The sequence below is a fragment of the Uloborus diversus genome, chromosome 5 (assembly GCF_026930045.1).
Source record: "Uloborus diversus isolate 005 chromosome 5, Udiv.v.3.1, whole genome shotgun sequence".
Taxonomy (NCBI): Eukaryota; Metazoa; Arthropoda; class Arachnida; order Araneae; family Uloboridae; genus Uloborus; species Uloborus diversus.
In genome coordinates this window covers 166,167,975-166,193,956 of record NC_072735.1, presented here as the reverse complement: position 1 = coordinate 166,193,956, position 25,982 = coordinate 166,167,975, and the positions used below count along the sequence as shown (strand labels likewise).

Genomic DNA, 25,982 nt, shown 5'->3' with positions numbered 1-25,982 from the left:
GAGCCAATAACCCAGTCCTTTCCAAATGTTGTTCAGTGTTTGTAATAAATTGTTGCAACAGCTGCTACAATCCTGTTTTCTTAGGTTGAGTAGGTCAGCTGGTAGTGGAGGGACATGCACACGATCCTTTATGAACCCTTACAGGTAGCAATCACATGAAAACCTACTAAAAATCTTGTGAGCGTGGTGGGTATGAGAAACAAGCTCCCGGCTCACCGGATCTCACGGCATGCGATTTCTGCCTGTGTGTGGGGAAGGGGTCGTAAAAGAATTGTGTTTATGTGCCTTGGCTACAGCTGACCTACCCGACCGAAGAAACAGGATTGATGCAACTAACTGTTCAACAATTACACCACAAACATTAAACAATGTTGAAGAAGAACTGGGCTATCGACTTGATGTGTGCCGTGGGACAAAAGATGCTCACACTGAGCACTTGTAAGCTTGTACGTATAACTGATTGAGTTGCTGTTTCATTCCTTTCATGTATTATGACTTTGAATATCCACATGAAAAAACATCTTTTATGTCATAATTATTAAATGTTTTTAAAAATAAAAGAATATCTAATATTTAAAAAAACTGGATTTTATGCAAAATTTAGGGGGGGGGGGGAGGGTATTTAGAACACTTTTACGAGAGATAAAATTCTAATCGTAATAGTGCTCAAACTATTTATACACACATAAATAAAATATAACACAACCTAACGCTACTCAAAAGTGAAGTCGCAACACCAAGAAAGAATGCATAGCTATATGAAAAATGCTGAAGTGGTGAGATAAATATGCAAATGATTAAAAATCAGACAAATGTGATTAAAAATTAACTAATTTATTCCTTGGCTAATGTGTGCACTTTGGGCAACCATACAGCCCTCATGTCCAGCGAGGTACACATAAATGAGTTAACTGATGGTTTCTTGAGGTAACATTTGTCAAGCCACATCCACTGCTGTGTGCAGATCATCAATGGTTTGTGCCAGTGGACCTTGGTTCATGTCACGTACAATGAGATCCCACCAGGTGCTCGACAGGATTCTGATCTGGAAATCCTGCCACTGAAGGATGTAAAATCTGGTCAGGTTGTAACAAGTTTTCCGTGAGACATGCATTCTGTGATTCTCTTGCTATAATACTGTGCTGGATGCGGACTGAAACAAGGGCAGAACAACAGGCTCTGTAATTTGTGTTGCATAGCGGACCACACTGATGTCAAACTGCTGTCAATGTGTAACAGGGGCCTCATGTGATCAAACATTGTGCAACCCCCCAAATATAATACCTGGACAGTTATGTACACGGGTACCAGACTCAGGCACAGGGGTATCATTGGATGCTCAACACAGGGCTAGACACCTGGTGTGGTGTTAGTGTGATAATACCTGAACCATTGAATATTGTTCACAGATGAATCTTGTTTCTCTTTGTGGAGAAATGACTGCCATCGATGAATATATCAGTGAACTAGAGAATGCTAGGAAACAGCCCATTTTGCCAAGCATCACACAATATCTGCCGTGGACATCATTATTTGTGGTGACATGATGTTTGATCACAGAATGCATCTAGTACACATTGACGGCAGTTGGACAGCAGACCGCTATGTCATACAAGTTGTGGAGTCTGGGTTTCTGCCCTTGTTTCAGTTGTCATTGTTTTGCTGTAACATTAACAAGGTGTATTACGGCAAGAGTCTGTGATGGTCAGTAAGGTCTATAACTTGTGACCGGAGCATTCCGAATTTGATCCTAGCCGGCCAAAGATCTACCGCTTAAATTAATGGTGACTGGGGAACCTTAAATATGCTTGTAGTCACAAAGTCCTCTATGTAAAACGATACCTCTGGAGTGCTGGACCATTAATTGCTCAGTTCTTGGTCTGGATCAAAAAAAAATCAGAACTGGGGTTTCAGGGTCCCCATCAAACTGATTAAATCACAAATAAGAGCTAGGTACGGGGAACCCTGGATTGAAAAGTGTATTAAGGCAAGAAAATGCCAGGCCACATGTCTCACGGCGTACTTCTAACAACCTGACCAGATTTATCATCTTCCCCTGGCTGGCAACTTGCCACTTCTTCAGATCTGAATCCCATCAAGCACATGTAGGATTTCATTGGACATGACATGAACCAAAGAACCACTGGCAAATATCATTGATAATATGTGCACAGTAGTGGATGTGGTTTGGCTAAGGTAACCTTAAGCAACCAATCAGCGATAGCATGCCTCACTGGATTGAGATCTGCATAGCTGCCCAAAATGGGAAAATTAGGTACTGAGATTAATAAATAAATGAACTAAAAAATAAAACCTTTGTGCCAAGAAGTAATAGGGAATAACCAATCTTTCGTGGTACAAGTATACAGATGACTGCAGACACATATTTCAGAGAACCCTTTTTTCAGTTTTGGATGTAAAGACATCCAAAACTAAAAATAAGTTAAGTTCAGTAAAAGCTAAAGCTAAACTTACCGGATGTCTTTACATCCAAAAGCTCACTATTTTGCATTGAAAAAGGAGTCCCTTAAAACCTCAAAACATCTGTCGTCTGCAGTAAATCAGTATATTTGGGCTACATTACGTTGATTATTTTTTGTTACTGAGGTTAATGATTAAATATTAATTTAATCATTTTTCTGTTAATTAATCATTTGCATATCCATCTTACCAAGATTGTCCCTGCAATTTTCAGGATGCTATGTACATTTTTTCTTGATGTTGCAAAGTTACTTTTGAGGAATGCATTTACCTATAAATAAATATTTTATTAGCATTAAAAGTATTAGAAAAGTTCTAGATTTCAAAATGCTTGGTCTAGTAGTAAAACAAAAACATTAAACCTCAACAAACTATAAGCTAAACATGGTTGGATACATTCAAAATGCTACTTGAAAACTATTAACATTAAATTATTCGTAATGGGCGCTCTTTAGAATTTCTACTACAATTGTCAACATATTTCTCAGAAAAATAATCCATAGACAATAATAAAACCACGAACATAGTTTTGCAAAAAATTTTTGTTTTAAACTCAAACAATTTGCAGTTTGGCAAAGTAGTCTATGATGAACTAAATTTAAAATGTATTGAAATATTTTTTTAAAAACATTGTTTCATCAATGCAAACAATATATTATCATGTACAGTAAATGGAAGAATTTTTAATGTATCACCACTATCCAATAGAGATAATAAGGTATTAAAAAGGAACATTTCTTCCACAGATGCAATGTGTCAATCTCGTATCCAAGGCCTCAGTGATCAATGCAAAAACAGATTGGATGAAAAACGGAGGGAACTTTATACAGAGAATGATTATGATGCTAGACAAAGAATCACTTGCTGGTAAGTAACTTTATCCAGATCTATCACTGTGGAGTATTGTACCACTGATGTAGGAAAAAAAACTCAATTTTCCTCATATAGCTGATGATCGAGTAACCTGTGTGTTTCAACAATGAAACTCGCGCCAGGGCATGATAATTTAATGTTTTGGTGATGTTTAACATGCAAGGAAAGGCTTCATTGTGACAAGGCTGAACTGACCCGGTATCTTAACTGTTTTACTGGTTAGACTGTGTCATTTCCTGGGAATGAAGGAACGAAAAAAGGTCAACAATGAACGCTACCTACTGGAGTTTAGGGTTCATCCACTGGAGTTAGGGTTACAATTTCAACTATCAAAATATCACCAAACAGGCAATGGCTTCGTTCAAATGTAGAAGCAATTTTCAGTCGTCATACCTCGATGGGCGATTTTCCAGTATATATTATAATTGAGATTTTTTTCCCTATATCAGTTTTACAATACTGCATAGTAATTATGAAATTTAATTTCAGTTAAAATGTTATGGTGGTCTCTAGGGCCAAGTCAATATCCATTTAATTTATTTACGCTCCAGCATATACCTTAAACCTCATTCTTAAAAAGAATTTTTGAACTGCTACCTTTTAAGGTTGCAAACTAATCTATTGTACATCAAATAGTAAACAAATTTTAATTTCATATGAGGCAGTTAGAAGCAAGGGATGTAAGTGGACTTTTTAAAGTTTTGAGTAAAACACGTTTAAAGTTCAGATCCTAGGTAGGGGTTTTCAATGATTTTTTTTCTTCTAAATCTTGCTGTTCAGTAGCACTTGTCAGAGTTACTGGTACCATCTCTTGCCCATAACAGAGAAGAGGTTTTCTTAACATTTACACTAGTTATTACGATTTTTTTTTCTTTTTCTTTTTTTTGGCACTTACACCCCTTTGCTTCTCATGGCCTTATATGCACGGCGCCATTAGAAATTACCTACAGGTTTTACCTAAACCAGAAACCTATTAACAATTACCTTTCCTCTGTTCTAATTTGAACCTACCAGATATAACACAATAAAAACCTATAATATATTATAATCAAGCACTTTTATTATACTTGGCCTGATTGTCACGGAAAAATCTGAGGCCTACTTTTGCTTATAACTCAGCAACTAGATCACTTAGAGACTTCGGAATTTCAATAAATGATTTGCTTAATCTTAAGGTACAACTTAATGAAGAAAAATTAAAATTTTAAAACAAAATAATTATTTCAGTTAGGATGGAAAACAGCAAATTTCATGTAATTTCCCCATCAAATGTTTAAATATAAATCTCATTGTTACAAATTTTTTGCCTTGCAACACTAATGTTAATAGTAATCATAATAAAAATTTTGATTTAAGGCTTCTCTGGAGCATGAATGAAATTTAACAGGGCTAATAAAATTAGTAATAAAATTAATGGGGCTGGGTAAAGAGACATATTAGGATCTTTATCCCAAAAGTAACTTGTATGTAGTGAGCCATTCTTTTGCTTATATCCCAGCAACTAGACCACTTAGAGACTTCTGAATTTCATTAAATGATTTGTTTAATCTTAAGGTATAACTTAACACTAAAAAATTAAATTCTAAAATATTTTTTGAAAACGAAAAACTTTAACATTATTTTTAAAAAAATACTAAGCACTTTCCATAATGCACTCAAAAGGACAAAATAACTTTCTGGGTCAGAAAGGACAATTTAAGTATTCCTGTAGCTTTCAATTATGGCAAGAAAAAGACTTCACAAATGAAGAAAAGTGAGCTCAAGTCATTTCAAACCAAACTTTCCCATTAAGAAAAATATGCATGTATCAACACTCAAATTTATGATTGAAAGCTAGATAATGATAAAACATTCTCTACTGACTTGAGCCACACTTTTCTTGGATTGTGAAGTCTTTTTCTTGTAATAATTGAAAACTACACAAATACTTAAACTGTCCTTTGACCCAGGAAGTTATTTTGTCCTTTTTAGTGCATTATAAAAAGTGCTTAGTAATTTTTTTTTTAATTCTGTTATTTTTAAATCTGAAGTAAGCTAGATAACTAAGAGTGCCATACCTGAACCACGTGCCGTTAAAATAAAATTAAGATATCTACAAATATATGAATTTTGTTTGCAGCTCTGCAAGGGAATACCGCAGCTGCCTCTTCGACGCAACCAAGCGAGTCTGTGACTCAGAACGCAGTCGAGTCGTCGACTCCCTCATGGGACGTCATAGGTTCGAACTCAGCGCTGACACCTGTCGAAGACTTTATGACAGCGATTGCAACGGCAGCTCCCACAATCATATTTCATTTTGGTTGCTCAGTGCATGTGTAACAGTACTTTCTCTACTCTTTGCTGTGAAATGGTAAAATATTCAAGACATTTTGCCTGAAACTTTAAACATTTCACCGTTCGCTTTCGGACGAAGTCATTTTTATACAAGCCATTTATATTTTTTTGCACTTTGTAAATAAATAATATATTAGGTTTATTTGGGACCTAGGGGATAGTTTTATTTACTGCAAGCTGATAAGGACTCATGAAATAAGCTTTGCAGAAGGAAGATTTTATTTTGCAATGAACAATGATTCATTATAATCTTTAAGAGATAAAAGCATATGTTCTCTTTTGTAACTCTATTGTTGAGAAAAACCTAAACCTGTACAGGCATCAATTTTTTCTAAATATTAATTGATGTTTATTTCTAACTACTCATGACAAATATGCCTAGTATATATATATAAATATATATCTTCTCTGGAAACATTTCATTTCCAGAAAAAACAAACATTCCATTTTCATGTTTCAAGAATATTTACATTTCAATATGAAATCAAAATTATTAGCAGTTAATCTGTTCTAGATCCCTAAACCCTAAAAAATGCTACATGTTTGCAGAACAGGTACATAGTCAAATCATCACCTCCCCCCATCCCCTCTTTTTTGGTTATAATACTGCTGCAACTTGAGCGTTAAAAAAAAAAAATTTTAAACTTCTCGGCACTTTTGCTGAAAAGGAAACAATATTCTAGATGGTAACTGAGGGAGAATAAGTACTGATAATACATTTTATGTTGCATTATTTGAAGTATGAAATTATTTTCAATTTGATAATTTTTAATACCACTCAATAAACTACGCTAAATTAAAAAAAAACTTTTCCAACCAAAAATTTATAGCATGCTTCAATTAAAATATCTAAAAGGTAACCTCGGAAAACTTTCATCCTTTAATTACCTTAAAATAAAAATATTTGCTTCACATATTTTTCTTAAAAACTTATGTGATATGAAAAAACACCAAATATTTCTGCTTTAGCCCTGGCTAATGGGCGGTAATTTACTGAATATACCAAACATCATATTTAAAAGAAAAATGAAATACAAGTATGTAACAAAACCCAATGCCTGCTCAGCTATATATTACACTGCTTTAAAATAATCATACGGGAGCAATAATAAAAATCATTACCATTTTTAGACTTTGTACCGTCCGTAATACCTAAATTCTATAATTTGCCCGCTTTCAAAAATTCAAAATGATATCAAAAACTACAATTTAAATACTCATTCTTCATTTCATTTCCCCTACAGACTACTATTTTGTTAAAACACAACCATATTCTACAAAATATGGAATTTGACATGTATTTCATTTAATCTATGTATGCCTGAAATACTGAGACATCTGGCATAATTTTAGATGACAATCAATAGCGGCGATTTTAAATTTTGATATAAATTTCATATTTTAATTTGCAACTAAAATCTTAACATCTCACTAAAACATATATATTCTGCACATGTCTTCAATCATTGTTTAAATTATCCATTAATATTTTTGAATCTCATGAATAGAGCCATTTGTATGTGATACGTTTCACAGTTGTTCTACACATGATGTACAGTGAATCTCAAATATATGCCAGCACTTGTTTTTGTTAGAAAACCATGAATGTTATGTTATTGTTCTGATTTATTGTTATTTTGAGAATTGTCAATAAACTAATTTAATAAAAAAATTTGGAGTCTTTTTTGTGTGTGTGTCTTAAAATTTAATTAAGAAAATATTTTATTCAGTAGCAAAGTATTTATCCCTGAATGAAAATATGCCGAGTTAAAACTCCAGCATAATTATGACCAACAAAAGACACCATTAAAGGGTGGATGGTAATGCGAGCTTGAAAATAACAATATTTTTTTTTAAAACTGAAGAACTATGCAAAAGAAAGAGATAGCAACATTTTTTGCTAACAGCACAGCACCATTACTAAACAATTCATTATAAATAGATTAGATAACATTATATTTTATTAAACAACTAGCAGTATCCGCACGGCTTTGCCCATAGTAGAAAATTAAAAGGTCATTTGGTTCCCCTGTATATTTACAAATAATGGATCAGGAATTTCTCGCCAATTTGCTATGTTCATTTGCTCGCCCATGTTACGGTTCCACGTTATGATGACTTTGTAATTTACTCGCCCATCTTATGATAATTTTGCTCAGGAAAATGTTCTTAAAATTGGAATAGAAAAAGAACAAAATCGAATTTTTGAAAAATCGCTTCAGTGTGCATCCCCACATGCTACAAACTAATTCTATGTTCAAATTTCATGAAAATTGGCCAAACGTTCTAGGCGCTATTCGCATTACAGAGATCCTGACAGACAGAGAGAGATCCAGACAGAGAAACTTTCAGCTTTATTATTAGTAAAGACTATTAGTTTCATAGAAACACATTTTAACAGATGCTTTAAGAACAAATTTTGTATTAATTTTTTTGTGATTCCTGAAAGTTTTTAAATTGGAGTTGTCTCTTTCTTGCACTAAGATCTTCAACTTCTATTTATCAGACAACTGCATCTGCCTGTACAACCAAATTCACCATAAAAGTAATAAAACTGATTCAAAACAGCATTGTCTGTACGGTGTGCAAATCAGTAAAAGCCCTGAGACTGCAAGGCCAAAATCAGAATTGATAGGGTGTTAATCTTTACTAATAATAAAGCTGAAAGTCTCTCTGTCCGGAAGATGTCTGGATGTCTGTAGGATGTCTGGATCTCTGTGACGTGCATAGCGCCTAGACTGTTCGATCGATTTTCATGAAATTTGGCACAAAGTTAGTTTGTAGCATGGGGGTGTGCACCTCGAAGCGATTTTTCGAAAATTCGATGTGGTTCTTTTTCTATTCCAATTTTAAGAACAAAAATATCGTAAGATAGACGAGTAAATTGCGAAATTATCATAACGTGGAACCGTAACATAGGCACAAGCCAATTGGCGAGATACGAAATTATCATAACGTGAAACCGTAACATGGGTACAAGCCAATTGGCGAGAAAATTCACTATACATTATTTGTAAATATACAGCCGAACCAAAAGACCTTTTAATTTTTTTATTACGGGCAAAGCCGTGCGGGTACCACTAGTGATAAATAAAATCACTTGGTAACTGATGAATAATTACATGAACATGAGACAGGGACTCAGTGGATGAGAAAGTTAGCTCAACCAACACCTGCCTAAATACAGAAAAGGTAGAGGATTGGCTGGTTCTCTCCCAATGAGCTGATTGCATTCATTAAGCTATATTCAGGGGTGTTCCCATAGGGTTTACATCATATATGCTGTATACACTCAAACATTTTTTAGAGGTATTATGTATATGATTGCATACACATATTGTTCATAATGGACCACTGGAAGTATACCTTCAGAAAAATTGATGGGAACATCACTGGCTATATAACAATTGCTTTGCAATTAGACTGGTCTCTTTTCACAGGCTGAACCTACTAACAACAAAGGAAAAATTACTGTATTATTCTGCATTATCTGTCATGCCGCAAAATTTGGGGGGTCACCAGATTTTCAATAACGCTTACTGGTCCTTTACGGCATGCCGGAAAAACAGAGGTCAGGAAAAAAAATACTATAAAAGATATATGTTCAGATTAAAAATAAATAAAAGTTCTATACATAGCTTATTAGCATTAATAAACATTTTAATTTCATAAAAATATTTAGTGACAATGTAATTTGTTATTTTAACAAGAAAAATATTGTTTAATAATGAATAATTATATAAAACATAAATTAAAACTAAGTAAGTAAGCATTTAAGCAGTAACTTACCACCCGCTCAAGAATTTACCATAGCTGTTCAATAACTAAAAAATAAACTTACCCCTCTAAAAGGAAATTTAAATAATTTATTTTAAAAAATTATAAACAAATCGCAGTGACGATGATTGCTTCTGAATTGATTACTTTATTGGCATATAATCAAATCCATTCATAATGACCTACCATAAATAACCAGCACATATTATAGGCAATATATTTTTTGTTTTGAAAGAAGGTTACTTTAGGGATTTATTTATTTTTTTCTTTAAAGTGGTTTGATTTCTGATTGGAACTGAACGTGGAAATTTACTTTTGTTTTGTTGCAAAATAAACCTCGAATTATCCGGCAAGTCAGAAAATTTGAATTTCCTGGCATGCTGGTGAACCTCGCTTTTTTTTTCTGGCATGCCAGATAATGTGGGAAGGGATAATACGGTACACTCAGTAAAGAATCCCAATCTCTTATCTCCTTTAATATTTTTTTCAAAAGACAAAGACTGCCATCAATAGCGCATATAAACTTCGGTTCCCCCACCCCTGTAATTTTTTTTAACATAGTGTTATTTCTTCAGAGTGTTTTATGCATGACACTGATTGCCATTAAAAAATTTCTTCAATCAAAAATTCAAATTTTAAAATGAAAATACCTTTGGTCAGTATTATTCTTCTATGGTAAGAACTATCTTCCCTTTTGCCCCAGATTTTTTCATGACATCTTTGTGTGCTTCTGCAGCTTTCTCCAATGGATATCTTTTGTCGATGATCGGGTTGACCCAACCTTGATTTATTCCTTTCACAATACTCTCTGCAGTTGTTTTCCACTCTTCCTACATAGAATAAAATATTTATTTATATTATCACAAAAAGCCTTTTTAAACGAGTTTAACATTCATACTACTTAATTTAGTTTATTCGAATGAGTTGCAATAGGAATAAGTTTTGTAATTATCCCTTTTTAATCATAGCTCTTCTCAAAGTTTTTTTTTTAATTATCCGAATGCAACATTTAAAAGTAAAAAGTTACCCAACTAACAGTGGTTCACCATTAGCATATGATTTTTTAAAATTATAAGTACCAATATTTCATTGCAAAGCAAAGATTTTGATACATAATATCTAAATTATTTTCATAGCTGTAACTACCAACTTTATTATGGTAGGTTAACGTAACTTACTTATGAGATAACTAAATTTAACTACAAATTTTAAAAACAACATGTATCTAATACAAGATTCTATAGCTAATAATAAAATTTTTAGCTTTAGTATTTAGAGGAGAAACTTCCTTCCAAACTTAATGCAGGGCCCAGCTAAGCAGGTCCTAGTCAATTTATTAGTCTGCAGTGAAGATCAAGGCCCTCTTAAAGCTATCTACTTCCTTGCTCACTGCAGCCTCTTCCGGTAAGCTTTTCCAAGTGCCCACAACACTACTAAAGTAGTAGTTTTTACTTATTTCCAGGTTAGCCTGAGATTTGAATAGCTGAAAACAATGACCCCTCGGTCTGCTTTCCGTGCAAAAATTTAATCCATTAACATCATTCATTTTGATAAATTTAAACAACTGAATGAGGTTCCCTCCGGCTCTCCTCTCTTCCAAGCTATACATATTATGCCTTTTAAGTCTGGTATAATCTAAATTTTAAAGTCCCCTTACTAGCCCTTTTTTGAACCCTTTCCAACAAAGAAATATCTTTATTATAATAAGGAGACCAAAACTGAACAGCATACTCCAAATGAGGTCTTATAAAACTTCTATTTACAAACTTAATGGAGTAGAAGGTCTAACAAACTTAAAGGAGTGGAAGATTCTTACACGCAGGTGTTGCTTACGTGTATGCAATTTGCTTCAACTTAATTACATTGTTTTACTCAAAGCTGTAATTGGGGGAAATGCCGTCCCCTAAAATATTTGGTTTGTTATTGTAAAAATTGTGCAAATTAGTTTCAAATCACCTCTTATATAAATTAAAACTCGATTACTAGTTAGTAATCTCAATTAGCCTTTTTTGCAGAGTTCCTCCAAATATTTTTTTGTAACTACAGCACTGGTTTCACTTCATACTAGCAATACTGTAGTTCTAAAGAAGGTCACGTCTTGATTTTTTTCTTGAAACATTTGTTGCATCTTACAATCATTTACTAGACTTACAACAACACTGTTGTCAACTTATTGGACTTGGTTACGTAAGAATAAATAATAGAAATGTGAATTGCAATGATCAAAAGATAGGGGATGAAACAAGTATTCAAAAAAAAGTTATAAATATATTGAGTGCCACAAATCCCAGGCATCATGTTGCCTGCAAGTCTAAAAAAAAAAGAGGCAGTTCATTCTTTCTGAACAAGAATCTTTCAGAAGCTAGTCACATATAAATTTTCTTATGACGCTTAGAAATTAGTAGTCTGATGGTTAAAATTTTTTCCTGGCTCCTTAAGCCCCCTTCCCTTTTTTAAAAAAACATTTAAGGAAAAAAATTCCGAGTTTTGGGTCTTCCGGATTTTAAGGTTCTAAATTTTGGGTCTTATACTGCATTTAATACTGACTTTTAAATTTCAAAATTTAACTTCTTTCTCTGCCTCTTCATTACACTCATTTTTTGGATTTTAAGCGTATTTGCCTAATTTATCTAATTAAAAATGCTTTGTTGATATGGTACTTGTTACTTTGAGATTTCCCACTACTGACGAGCTCAATCTCAAAGCAGCTATCTCTTTTTAATTGCCTCCTTTTAAGCTTTATGAACTATTTTCTATCAATTCAGTAATTAACTTTTCTGGTTTGTTACTTAATTTTTTGTTTAGTTTTTAACCAATACTTATTTATATACATATATACCTCAGTACTGCTCATCAATGCAACTCCTGTAACTTGAATTTCAGGGCCCATCATTTTTCTGGGATCGATTACCGTTTCACCTCTGCTTCCAACTATCTAGAAAAGAAACACAATATGGTTTGAAATAAACAGGATTCATACAGGGGACATAAATAATGGGCTATTTAACTTGGTGATAGCTTACAACCATCATTCAAGTAACAAAAAGAGCATTTAAAAGGTTGAAGAAAAAGTTGCTATCTGCTTTCAACCATAAAACACTTACTGGGGAGTATACACCACAGTAATATTAAAAGCGAATAAAAGCATTTGCAAATAGCACTCGACTTGCTTTTCAAACAGTCAGCATTACTCCAATAGAGAAAAAATGCAGAGGCCAAGTGGGGGAAATATCGATACTCAGTTACATGTATTACAATCTAAGCAGGAGCTGTACATTTAATCAAAATACTAAGTGAATGTTTGGCGTACTTATAGTTCTGTTTTTGCAATCTTAGTTTGAAATTATCTATATGAACATATTTTTTTTTTTAAAACTTCAAATTTGATCCAGATAATCCTGTTAAACGAGGTTCTACTATTGTTGTAAATCTCATTTTTTCCTTCCATCAATTTCGAGCAAAAAGAACTGCAAAAACATTAAAATATATTAAAATGCAAAAAAAAAGAAAAAAATGCTGCAACAATAATTATTTAAAAGATTTTCGACTAGCAGTGCACGTGTAATATCAAACAATACTTACTACAATACGACCTCTAGCACCAATAATATCCAAGTCCTTGTCCAGGTTCACATTAGCTAACATTTCTACCACAATGTCCACACCTTTATTTTCAGATATTTCCTATTTAAAGCATAATATTATTCTAAACACAATATAAAAATTATAACAATATTCAAAATTTAAGTTCATGAGCTTCAAGCATAGTAAAAAGATTACTCAAAGAAAAAATATATGGTGAAGTCTTAGCTCAAATTTCATGTAGAAAAAAAAAATCAAGAAAAGGTAGCTTCGAGATACACATACTTTTGACAAAGTTGATAAAAATGAGTAAGGATTAAAACTCTGTGGCATTAACCCTTTAAAATAGCAAGAAAAATAATTACTTACAGTTACGATAGCTTCATGCTACCTTAACCCTTTGACACACAATGTCTGGGTCATGTCATTAATTTCACTTTTTGATGCATGTGAGATGTTATTGTATGTTAAAGGGTTTAGCACCATTGAAGAATTTAATACATCATTTACTGTATATTACACAATTGAATAATATTGGTAATTATATCAATTTAAAACTTTTTTTAGGCAGTAACTATTTTCAATCACTGTCATTCAAAAAAATTTTCATTTTATAATTAATAGAAAGAAGGTCCAACTTTTTGTTCATCCCTACCACACTTCTTTAATTTAGCATCACAATTTCAACCAAAAACAGTGAAATGATTTTCTGCAGTAAGGCTTTGTCCAAGCCTCCCTCCCATCTACAAGTTATTTAGAAGACTACTGTCATGTTGGATAGATTTCCTAGAAAACCCCCTGAGTAACCCTACTCTTTTACTAGAAGAACAATGCAACTTTAGACATAAGGAGGATGTATTTTTATCCCCCCAGTAATTTAAAGTACAATAAATACATCCAGGGCCGGATTTGGAAGTGTGGAGGCCCCGGGGCAACGAAGGAGTGGAGGCCCCTAATCAGGATTTGAAAAGATCATCATATTTTCGAAAACATCCGATATTTCAATATGTATCCGAATATTTTGATATATATGTATATAGGGTAGACCGACCAGTGAGTGAACACCACCCAGTGAATGAACAGCGCATCATTTTTTTAAAAAAATAAGCTTCCAAAATTTTTTTTCTGAATTAATTCCCTACAAAAGCGTTCCTTATTGATATTCTAAGCTATCTGACACCTGATTGGTTACTTTGGATACGTATTTTTTTCCTGGGAAAAATTTGAAATTTTTACTGCTGTGTTCTTTCTCTCTTTCAAAATAATGAGGCTGGTTTCGTGCTAGCAATTATTTTGATACATATTATTTTTATCGATAAATTTTATTTTTTAACTCTAGGAAAGAAGAATTAAGAATACATATTTAGGCTATGGATTTAAACTGTTTCAGTCAATGCAGAATGCGTAGATTTTCAGGTAGAGAGGTGTTCGGTCACTGGGTACGAAAAATTGCGAAAACCCAGTGAATGAACAATGGCAAAATTTCTTTTGATTTAAAAAGAAATTTAAAGTTTCTTTGAGATATTTTCATTTTTGTACTTTTTTATAATGCAGATAGTTTTATATGCTTATTTATTTATGTATTTCATTATATACTTTATAATTTCCTTATTTTTGTCTTTGCAAACAATGCACTTTCTACTGAGTTTTATCTTTTATCTATCTATATCTCTATCTGTATATTAACCTACCTACCTACATTTATTTTTCTATATCTTTATCTCTCTTGATGGATAGACAGGTAGAGAGATAGAGAAATAGAATATATACAAAGAGAGAGAATCGATAGGTAGATATGTATGTATGTTTGTATATAGATAGATAAATAGATAGAGGAATATATAGAGATAGATATATAAAAAATAAGAGGTAAATAGATATATAGGTAGATAAATATAGAGATAGAATAGGTAGGTAGATAGATAGGTAGATAGAGAGACTAATATAGAGATAGCTAGGTAGAGAGACTGACATAGATATAGATAATAGATATATAGACAGGTAGATAGACCGATAGATATAGATAGGTGGATAGATATAGATAGGTAGATATATTGATAAAGAAATAGATAGATAGATAGATACATAGAAAGATAAGTGGACAGATAAGTAGATTAAGTCCACTAGTAGTAATAAGTAGTAATAGTCCTTGAACGGATGTTAAATGCTGACTAACTTTCTCCAGGTATTAGATTTTGTATGTCTTGCTGGAAGGAGTTAGATTCATATTCTCGGCACTTGGCAGAGTCACAGCAAGAAGTATGCTTTGAACTACCAGAACGGAGGATCGAGATTTCAAGGAAAAATTAATATCAAACAGCCTTTCAACTAAGTCCGACACTATTTTCTAAGATCCAATAAGGAAAAGGAATTTTAGAAAACAACTTTTTGAGTGACTAGTTAACCAGGTAAAATTAAAGTTGGTGACCAGTAAAGGAGGATCATTTTACATTACTGTGAATGAGACCTTGTCGGGACCAAAGAAAAACGACCACTTAAACGGAGTGACCACTTAACCGGTCGACTACTTATTGAGGTTTCACTGTATATAGATAGATAGATAAATATATAGATAGCTAGATACAGATAAGTAGATAGATAGATAGAAAAATAGATAAGTACATTGTTAAATAGGTAAATAGACATAGAGATATAAAAAGATAGATATAGATAGTTATATAAATAGATAGATAAATAGATATAGATAGTTATATAGATAGATCTCAACGAAACTTAGTTTCTTTTGAATCAAAATTTATCATGTTCATTCACTGGACCAATTTGTGTTCATTCACTGGTTCAAGGTGTTCATTCACTGGGTCGTTGTGCCATTTTTTCTTTAAACACCTAAAAAAGTCAGAAGCGGTACCATTTAAGTTCCCGCGATTTTTTAGAGATATTTACATTGATCAATTAAAATGTTTTAACTATCACAATCTGTATAGTATAGAATTTAAAATTACTAGGATTTTAAAAAATGAAATTGTGCTTAACTGTTCATTCACTGGTCGGTCTACCCTATCCGATATTTTCAACCCGTGAAAGATAGGATATTTTGTAAAATTTTAGGGCCCCTTTGTTGTGGAGGTCCCAGGGCAGTTGCCCAGCCTGCCCTCCCCTAAATCCGGCCCTGAATACATCTCTGGTATCGGTGCTTGGTTCCGTTAATCCAGTTAAGTATAAAGCTTTGAACAGGAACTAACCTCCCCCCCCCACTCCCCTAATAACTGGTTCTTTTCAGTTTGACATATTTTCAGTCAGTTTGTTACTGTAACCATTTTATCAATATTTTCAAATGTAACTTCAACCATATAATTATCATCAGTAAATGAACATTGTTTCTTGATTTCCTCTTTTGATGTTCAGTAAAATGATTTTTTAAGAAATATAGAGTTATATTTTTTGCATTTCAGCATGCAATCATTCACAGATGTTTGTATGCAATGCTTATTGTGTTGCCCATCCACCAAACAGCAATGGCAAACCATACCCAAATTCCACAAACACTCTCCAAGAGCTAGAGAACCCCCCCCCCCCTCAAAAAAAAGGATAAATTATACCTAACCTCCTCCCGCCTAAATGTTTCAGTGGTGCAGTATGAGCCATGAGCCCTTTTGGATGGGCACCCCTGCAATTTACACAAACAAGCTGGTCAATTGGAACTATTCAACCATATTTTTACAATTATCATTATATGTACATTGCTGCATAGAAGATAGAATTATATTTTTAACACAAATAAGAATACAACACATAAAATAATTCATTGGGAACTGAACCAAAAACCAGAATTGAACTGATGTATTTTTTTAGTTGAATTGGAAAAAAATAACGATTCAAAGCCCTGGTGAAGCCCCTGTCTTTCTTATTTCATTCAACTGTAACTTTTGCTGTTGATAGTTATTGTTGGATTTAAACATGGAAGTAAAAAACGAAGGCGAAACAAGAGACATAGACTTTTTGAAAAATGTCTTAGGAAAATCCTGGACATTAACAGCAAATTTTAAAATTAAAAATTATTTGTGCTAAAACCCTAGGATATTTCCTGTTAAATACACCTATATTCGAGATAAACAGGTTCAACAGTTATTTGTTTAGCTATATTCAAAAAATTTTCTCTATTTGAATTTTTGCATGCATTTTTTTTTCTTTTCATACACTAAGTATTAGAAAAAGCAAAACCAAGGCCTATTTTACCTCAAATATTTTACAATTCATGTAATTATGAATTTATATATAACACGGTTATAATTAACAAATTGTTCCATTTTCTGCAAAACTCAAAAATGTTATTAGCAGGCATAAAAAATTACAGGCACAATACTTTTAATAACTAGTATGTTTCAATTTACCTTATATTTGATGAAAGAGAAAAAGGCTTCATAAAAACTATTATTATTTATTAAGTTTTCCTTAAACTACGATTTTTAATTAAGAGTTTTATAAAATTTTATTATTTACTTTTTTCTTCATATTTAAATTTTAACATCGATCAAAATTTATTTTTCAGCAAAAATCAATATATCATTGAAATATAAATATTTGTTTATAGTTACGCCACAATTGAAACATTAAATTCCTTACATCTTCCAAATATTAGTAATTTTTCATTTAATAAAATGATAAAAAGGGATAATTCAGCCATCATATTTAATACAATTCTCCAGAAGAGCATAAAGAATTTTAAGATTAAATCAACATCGATTTAACAGAATGCTATACCTTTTTTATATTGTTAACATTGAAATGCAAAGTAACACAAATTTTTCACCTTCAAAAGAAAATTTAAATATAAACAAGCAACCTACTTAATCTTTTTCCCATCATTATAAAAACTGAACTGATATTGAATATAATACAAATTCTAATTTATAACAATACATACATGATATGAAATTTAAGAATTTTCTTCAAGTAAGAAAATCATTTAATGTGCAATAAATACTTAAGATTCAAGTACACACTGAGTAAAATTCATTCTGTGTCTGTGACAAAACTGATGAATGTGGGTTATCAGCCACTGTTCTAATTAAGTTCGGACACACTTAATCTATACTGAAGGGAAAACTTCTCCTGATTTTTTTAGAATGTGGAATGAAAAATAAATGAAATTACAAAAAAGCAGATCATACGAGAATTTGAGCATATTAGTAATCTTTTCTATTGTTTATTTTTCATCTCAAAACATTTAATGAGCAGTTTGATTTTCTACAGTCAGTTTCACTAAATATTTCTCATCATCCCTGGTTTATTTGAAAATGTTGAATTGATAAATGTTTTTATGTTAATTTTTAAACAAAACTTTGTAAAGTGGACAAACCTGCCTGAAATCAGGGGTGCATTGTTCTGCCTCACGAAGCACATTATACTGCATTCAAGGGCGCCCATATACAAAATTTTAAGGGGGGGGGGGGGCTCAAACATTTTCCCCATGGTTTAGCATAATATTTTCCCCATGGAAACCGATTTTAGTACAGATTAGAGATATTGAAATTTGACATTTTCAATGACTTATTCATTAATGGCTGGAAAATAAAGTTTTATACATTTTTGCAAAGAAAAAAGCACTAAAAGCAAGGAAGTTCTCATTTCTAGGGGGGCTTGAGCCCCCCTTTCCCCCTATATGGGCGTCCTTGACTACATCATGAACAACATCTGTTATAATTTTAAAATCAATAGTCCAAAAGCAGACTACTACTAAATTTGCGAAGTAGCTTGCAGAACAGATGCCTGACCTGCAGAACAATTCTGTTCAAATGTGAGAGGAAAACTCAGACAAATTTTCTGCAGAAATTCTATAGATTTCTGTGAAATTTCCGCAGAAACTGTCTGCAGAATTTTTGCAAATACCTTCCAACTCAAGACAGACAGTTTTATACAAATTCTGAAGATTTCTTTAAATTAGATGAAAATCTCAAATTCCTGGAAATTACGATAATTCAGCGAAAAGCTTGCGAAAAAAGTTTAATTCAATAAGTCATCTGCAGGAACTTTAGATTTACTTTAAACTTAAAGAAATCAGTAGAACTTCTGCAAAATTCTATATCGAATTGGAAGATATTTGAAGAAAATTGGCAGTTTCTGTAGAATTTCGTATTCTAATTATAAAAAGATTCTAATTTTTCTAATGTGTTTGGTTCCCCTTTTCCTTATTTTTTTCCAATCGATCTTCATCCACTGTAATTTCCTTCATAAACGTATCTTTTAGAAACATGCCAACATTCAAACACGTCTATTGCCGAAAATTGCATGTATTGTATGAGATCTCAATCCTTTTGCATATTGAAAATATTTCAATTATTCAGAAAGTTTTGAAGTGTTTTATTATATGCTATCCTAACTCGACTCATTTTATTTATTATTTTTGTAATTTATTTATTTATTAACAACTTTTTAACTGTTCCTTCATGCCATGCAAAATTAACGTAGTTTGAAACCTAGGTTTGGACTTAAAATTTTTTGCCTTTGCTCTTGCTATGCATTTTAGAAAGATTATAAAATATCATTAAGAATCTCAATTGGTTTAGGCTTCACAGCAAGGGCGCCAATATAGGGGGCAAGGGGGGGCTCAAGCCCCCTTTTGAAATGAGAACTTCCTTGCATTTAGTGCTTTTTTCATTGAAAAAAAGTATAAAAAATTCTTTTCCACCAATTAATGAATGAGTTATTAAAACATTAAATTTTAATATCTCTAATCTGCACTTAAATCGGTTTCCATGGGGAAATTTTTTGAGCCCTCCCTTAAAATTTCGCATATGGGCGCCCTTGTTCCACAGAAATGCATAGTAACAGTAAAGTTTTAAAAAGTGAAAAAAAAAAAAAAAAACTCCTGTATGAAATGATTTTGATATAGGGTCTTGATTAGAGGGAAAGGTCACATTGGTTGCTTGTGTACACAATGCTTGTAGTACTTTCAGAACAATTTTGGTCAAATGATTTTATGTTGCAGAACATCGTCAAGTATCCTGCTTTGGGGATCAATAGTAATAAAATAATTGAGACAGGTTCACTGAGACACAGCTCCCCCTACATGACAAGTTTGAACACAGCAATTCTTATGATAATATTTTCACTCCATCACAAAGAACATTTTTATAATAAAGTTTTCAACAGTAAAATTGTGTTTTATAAATAAAGTATTGGTACTTTACCATAATTTTATCCAAGTAGTTCTTCTCATAGTGGTTCACAACAAAATCAGCACCAGCACTTTTGACTAGTTCTTGTCCTTCTACAGTACTAGCAGTACCAATCACTTTCAAGCCTCTGCTTTTAGCCAGTTGCACTGATGCCAATCCAACAGCGCCACTAGCACCATGTATAAATGCTAACTCTCCAGTAGCACATCTAGCTCTAAAACACAAAGATAATCAAAATTTTACTAACTGAATGTCATATACTCGCATGTCCAATTTTTACAAAACTTTTCTTTCTTCATTGCACTATTTGTTTATTTATCATTGTAACTGTTCTCTTTGGCATTAACAGAAAAACATCCTTTCATCACCCAAAAAAAAATATTTTTAAGCAAAATATTTTTAGAGCTAAATCATAAATAAAGTTACCATATTTCATTGGGTTAAAAATGGTTAGGTTAAAAAGGTTAAAAATGTACAGTCTTAAGCAAAGAAGAGACCGAGGGGACATGATTCAGTTGTTTAAATTTATTAAAATGAAAGATGTTACGGGGCTGAAGTTAAGCACTGAAAATAGGACAAGGGGTCATTTAAGCTATTAAAATCTCAGGCTAACATGGATATTAGGAAAAATTATTATTATAGCAGGGTAGTGGAACCTTGGAACAGTTTACCGGAAGAGGTGGTAATGAGCAAGGGAGTAGATAGTTTTAAGAGGGCCATTGATCTTCACTGGGAATTGTAAATTGACTAGGACCAGTCTAGCTGGGCCCAGAGCCTGTTGCTGGTCGTCGCTTTTGTATTTGTATTTGTATTGTTACAATAATTGACAAGATTTTTGAAACTTTGAGAAAGACTAAATAATCCCTACATTTGAGTAACTCAAATTTCCTAGGCTTTAGCCCAATTTTTTTTTAAAAAAGAAAGTTATTTCTCTTTCTTCTTTAATCTCCTGATTTTTTCTGAAATCTATCCTATAGCCCAGCGTTTCCCAAAGTGTGTTCCGCGGAACCCTTGGGTTCCATCGAAGTATAAGAAGGGCTCCGCCGCAAGTTAGCCGTAGCTTAAATTTATTTTCCACTAGTTTCAAAAAAAAAATGGAATAATCAATATCAAGGATCTAAAATGTCGCTCCAGATTGAAGTAGAAGTCGTCACAGTGTTTTGCATTGCCATGCCATCATAATCACAAGTAACTACCATCTGACTTGAAGAAAGTTCTTGATGAAACTACAGAAATAGTTTATTTTTTCAAATCTCGTTTTCTCCAGTCAAGACTATTCAGCAAGATTTATGAAGATATGGGTAGGCAGCACAAATCACTACTTTTTCATATGAAATATGTTGTCTATCCAAAACAAAAGCTTTTAAAGGATTGAATGAACTACCAGATGAAATGAGTAGTGTTCCCGCTAGGCCGTTTTTGAAGGGCGCAGCGCCCTGCCCTTTTCCACATCAGCAGAATGCGCCCTGCCCTTCTTTTAGATCGCAAAATGCGCCCCGCCCTTTAAAAAAGAAGGAAATTGCACCCTGTGTTTTTAAAAAGATGCCTCAAGCATCCTTTGGACTTGCGATATCAGGGCAATTTTACTTGTCCAGCGATCGTCCGAAAAACGCCCATTTCTTATCATTATTCCAAGAATTTCACCCTGAAAACAGCCCCATAAATAAAAGGGGAAGCAAACATCTAGGCAAAGAGGGGTAGGGGATGAGATTCTACGAATTCTAACAGGCTTATCTGTAGAAAACAAAAGCATGTTCTTCCTACTACTAAAGGTGGGTTGTGGAAAGGGGTTTTGGTTCACTGGGAAGGGAGAGATCACAGTTTCATTCTTCCCCATCCTTGATCTTCTGAGAATCAACAAAGAGAGAGAGAGAGAATAGGACATTTTCTTAGCGTTTCAGCCCTTTGTGTCCGTTTTTCGTTTGCACATGGAAATTAGGCTTAGCTAATTTTAGCGCATTGCTAGCGATTGTGTAGCAATCTTTTCACATCTGTTTCTGGAAAGTTAACTTTCTGATTGTTTCCTAAGGTAGTATATAGTACAAAGCTTACAGAGCTAAAATACAAGGTCTTTTTTTTTTTTGGTATCTTAGATTTTTAACCCTCTTCCCCAGTTCAAAAAAAAAAAAGCGTTTGAAATGGAAATATATCGCTTTGCCAGGGAAATTTTCTGCTGCAAAATATTAATTTTTTCGTTCCTTTTTGCTAAGTATTTTTATTATCTTTGAATATGATTCATATAACAGATTATTTTAAACACTTATTGACATAATAAAAAACATACTTTTGACATACTTGTGTTTTTTCCAACTAAAATGATCTTGCACTGTATCTTTTGCTTTCATAAATATTATAAAATTGACTATTAAAAAAAATCATCTATGTATTAAATTTTCACAAAAATTGTATGAGATAATAATCTTGGATTGGCCCGAGCTGCTTATTTTTGTTTTGCACCTTGCTACTACTGCATTTTTGAAGCACTGCACACAGTATTTTAATTATTCTGTTTGAAGTGTAATTTATTTAAAAAGGAGAATTCAGATTCATCATGATTTTGATATATACTAAAATACTTAATGACACAATTCACTTTACTAGGCAGTTTTTTTTTTTTAGGTAGGAAGGGGAGATCAGTAATTAAATAGTGCTCTTCTTAGATTGAAATTCAAAGGGTTTTGAAATGCCTAGAATTTATAGGATAGGTAGTCAAAAATTAAGGCCTGAAAAGTGTTGAAAAACACACAATGCCGTTTCAGCATTATCTAAATGTTTCTATGGAGTGTGGAAAACATTTATTTATTTTTTGATGGGGGGGGGGGGGCAGGCTAACCCTTTTCTAAAGATAAGTACATTTTCCGTATGAAATAATGATATTTAATACTGAAAGTGATCCCAGCGATCGGGAGGGGCTCATGGTGCAGATTACACTGTTTGAATTTTTGCAAGGTGTTTCAATATGTTATTTCGCCTCTTTTTTTTTTTTTTTTTTTTGGAGAAGGGGGGACTCAGTACTTTTTGAGGGGTGCATCATTGGTCTGGGCTGGGGAGACACCGCGTTGAGAAAGTGCCCTTTTTATAACAAATAGTGCCTCTTTCAAAGACCAGCACCCTGCCCTTTTTTTTCTAGAATGAACACTAAAATGAGGGTTTTTCAACTGGAGCAAAATGAATCAATATTTTTAGAAGTTAATGTTTTACATGTGGAACGACGGCTGATAAATATTTTGTTAACATTTTTGGTGAGCTGAACTAAGTGGCTATTTTTACTCAAATGGAAACAGTACCACATTTGTTGTGAGAGACAAAATATTAGCATTTTAAAAAGAAAGCTGATTTTTTCTGTTCCCTGTCTAAAAAGAACAATGCAGAATATTTTGCTCTCTTAAAGAGAATTTCTGCCAGAAACAGTCTCTGTGAAGAAAACACAATGCAACTATTTCGTGACACTAAAAACCATTACTGTTCATTTGAATGACACTGACATGAATCATAATTGTACTTCAAAGTTCATCAGCTGAGAAACCAATTTTTTGATTCAGTTTTACTCAATAAATTTTGGCTTGGTGTTGAAAAGGAACACCCATTATTGGGTAACAAAGCTGTTTCTTAAAACATCTTCCCCTCGTAATATTTTATCAATGTAAAACAAGCTTTCCAGTTCATGTGTACCCAAAAAACAAATTTGGTTCTTGTATTCCGCTTTTGCTGTACATACTCAACCTTCCGGCATTAAACAAAAAGTTACAGCTTTTATCACTTTTATGGTGAATTAATGGGGACTCTGTGGCTCTATGGTAGAAGTTTCACATACCGGAGGTTGTAGGTTCGATTCCCGCCAGTGCCCAGGGTGTTATTTCCTCTCCATGTGCTGTACATCCTTCTTGTGTTGTCTTATCTGTTAATAAAGATGTCAAATCTGTCGAGGCAATGGCACTAATCTTTCCGTAGTAGTTTATTACGGACCCGCCAACAACAACAGTGAATTAATTTCATTCTTCATATTTATGTAATTTGTTGCAGGGACAGTTAAAATTGTAACTGTTACAACAATTTCATGGAAAAACTATGTTTTCATAAATAGGTCTTATTTTAAATTCAAGGTAGTATTTTTTTTTCATACTGCCTCATTATTGTTTAATGGTGGTTAAATGGTACATAACTAAATAGTATGTTGCGGACACGAACTGAGGTAGACTAATCAGTAAAGCACTGAGTTTAAAGAGTCCCAGGTTTTATACTGACAACGGTCGATGATCCAAAATGTGAGCTAATTTGAATAGTGCACGTTCAATCAGTTGTGGTTGAAGTCCTTCCACATTTTATCCCAAATCAGTACCTCTGAGGATAATGGGCTGATATTGCTCAGCCCCTGGTCAGGATTTAAAAAAAAAAAACAGCTTCCTTTATGGCCGCTTAAAAAGTGCTAAAACTATCTCCGTGATAGGTACGGAGGACCAATGACAGATTTAAAGGTTTGGGAGCTGGTAAATGCATATTTGAGGCCCCTGTTGTCTATCACAGAACTGTATAAAACGTTTATCATGTGCATTTTTGTATTCCTTTCTGGGCTCTTATGGTTATGATAAATACGCCATTGCATAGGACTCTGGAGTGGGCAATGAAGTATGATGTGAACATAACAAAACTTTCCTCTCTGTATTTCATATGAGCAATTGATACTTTATTATTGCATTTACCAAAATTCAGTTTTATGGCGACATTTAAACTTTATGATTTATATCAGCCAGGTTAGCAAAACTTGCTGTCTTGGAGGATTTAAATTTATGCGTCATCGCAACAAAAATGGATAGATTAAGTATCTTGAGCACAGTTCTAATAATGCACAGGCACTCTATCATGAAAGAGACTATCAGTCATGCTAGACGGCAAAAGCAATCAATGTTCTTCTCTTGAGCAATAGGCGCCAAAACCGAAGGCAAATCCACAAATGTTTCAGTTGAGGTCCCCTTGTATTTAGGTTTTTCTTTGAGTTCTTGGACTACTACTATTTTCCGAGATATAAGTCGTCATTGCTTGAAGAGAAAATCTTCTGTTGCGATGATTTTTGCTACCAATCATTTCCCTTTGAAATGATTGGTAGCAAAAATTTATCTGCACCTCTCCCCATTGAGGTACATATGTGTACCAATTTTTATGTGAATCATTGTGTTATTGTTTGACAGACAGCAGTCATGCTAAAAGGGAATTCTTTCGATTGGGTCAGCCTCTGAAGAGATAAGTAACAAAAACTAATCAACACCAGCTTACAAGGAGATGCACATGTATACCAAGTTTCGTTCAATTCCATGCATTACCTTTTGAGTTAGATCGCTCTCAAGAAATGGTTAAAATACATGCTAAGCACAAACAGACAGACAGTTTCCAAAAATACTTAAGATAGGTTCCTTGCACCTTAAAACATGTTAATCTGTCAAAATACGAAAATTCTCATGTGATCATAGTTTCTTCTATGCAGAAGAAAGTAATCGAATGATGATCATTTTTCTTCTTTATCATTTGACTCCTACTAGATCATTAATACTGTGTCTTTTACTCATACACAAAAAATGGAGTTCCTTGAAGTAAAAGCATATTGCTAAGAGTTCAGTGACCTAAAAAGTTTGGGAACCGCTGCTATAGCCATTCAAAATGTTTTTAATAATCAGATAAAATTAATTTTCAAAAATGTTTCACTAACTAGACCCTTGGCAAGCATTGTAAATATTTATTGGTAAATTTTGTGAATGGTGTTGGCTTGAATTAGCTGTGATGCAAAGATATACAAATTTTTGA

General features: G+C 33.1%; 2 protein-coding genes across 3 annotated transcripts in view; one reads left to right on the top strand and one right to left on the bottom strand.

Moving 5' to 3' along the window:
* LOC129222657 (uncharacterized) overlaps nucleotides 1-7,358 on the top strand; it is a 111,106-nt gene extending 103,748 nt beyond the window's left edge. The window contains exons 10-11 of one of the 2 annotated variants that reach the window (XM_054857186.1): nucleotides 3,228-3,348; nucleotides 5,474-7,358. In XM_054857186.1, the coding sequence (XP_054713161.1) occupies nucleotides 3,228-3,348; nucleotides 5,474-5,708 (356 nt within the window). In that variant the 3' untranslated portion in view covers nucleotides 5,709-7,358. The remainder of the gene's footprint in view (nucleotides 1-3,227; nucleotides 3,349-5,473) is intronic. The other variant, XM_054857187.1, reaches the window with a different exon arrangement.
* Nucleotides 1-25,982, bottom strand: part of LOC129222659 (quinone oxidoreductase-like) — a 37,754-nt gene that overhangs the window by 3,025 nt on the left and 8,747 nt on the right. The window contains exons 4-7 of the mRNA XM_054857188.1: nucleotides 20,199-20,400; nucleotides 13,048-13,149; nucleotides 12,305-12,400; nucleotides 10,116-10,295 (exon numbers count right to left, since the gene is read on the bottom strand). Of these exons, the coding sequence (XP_054713163.1) occupies nucleotides 10,128-10,295; nucleotides 12,305-12,400; nucleotides 13,048-13,149; nucleotides 20,199-20,400 (568 nt within the window). The 3' untranslated portion in view covers nucleotides 10,116-10,127. The remainder of the gene's footprint in view (nucleotides 1-10,115; nucleotides 10,296-12,304; nucleotides 12,401-13,047; nucleotides 13,150-20,198; nucleotides 20,401-25,982) is intronic.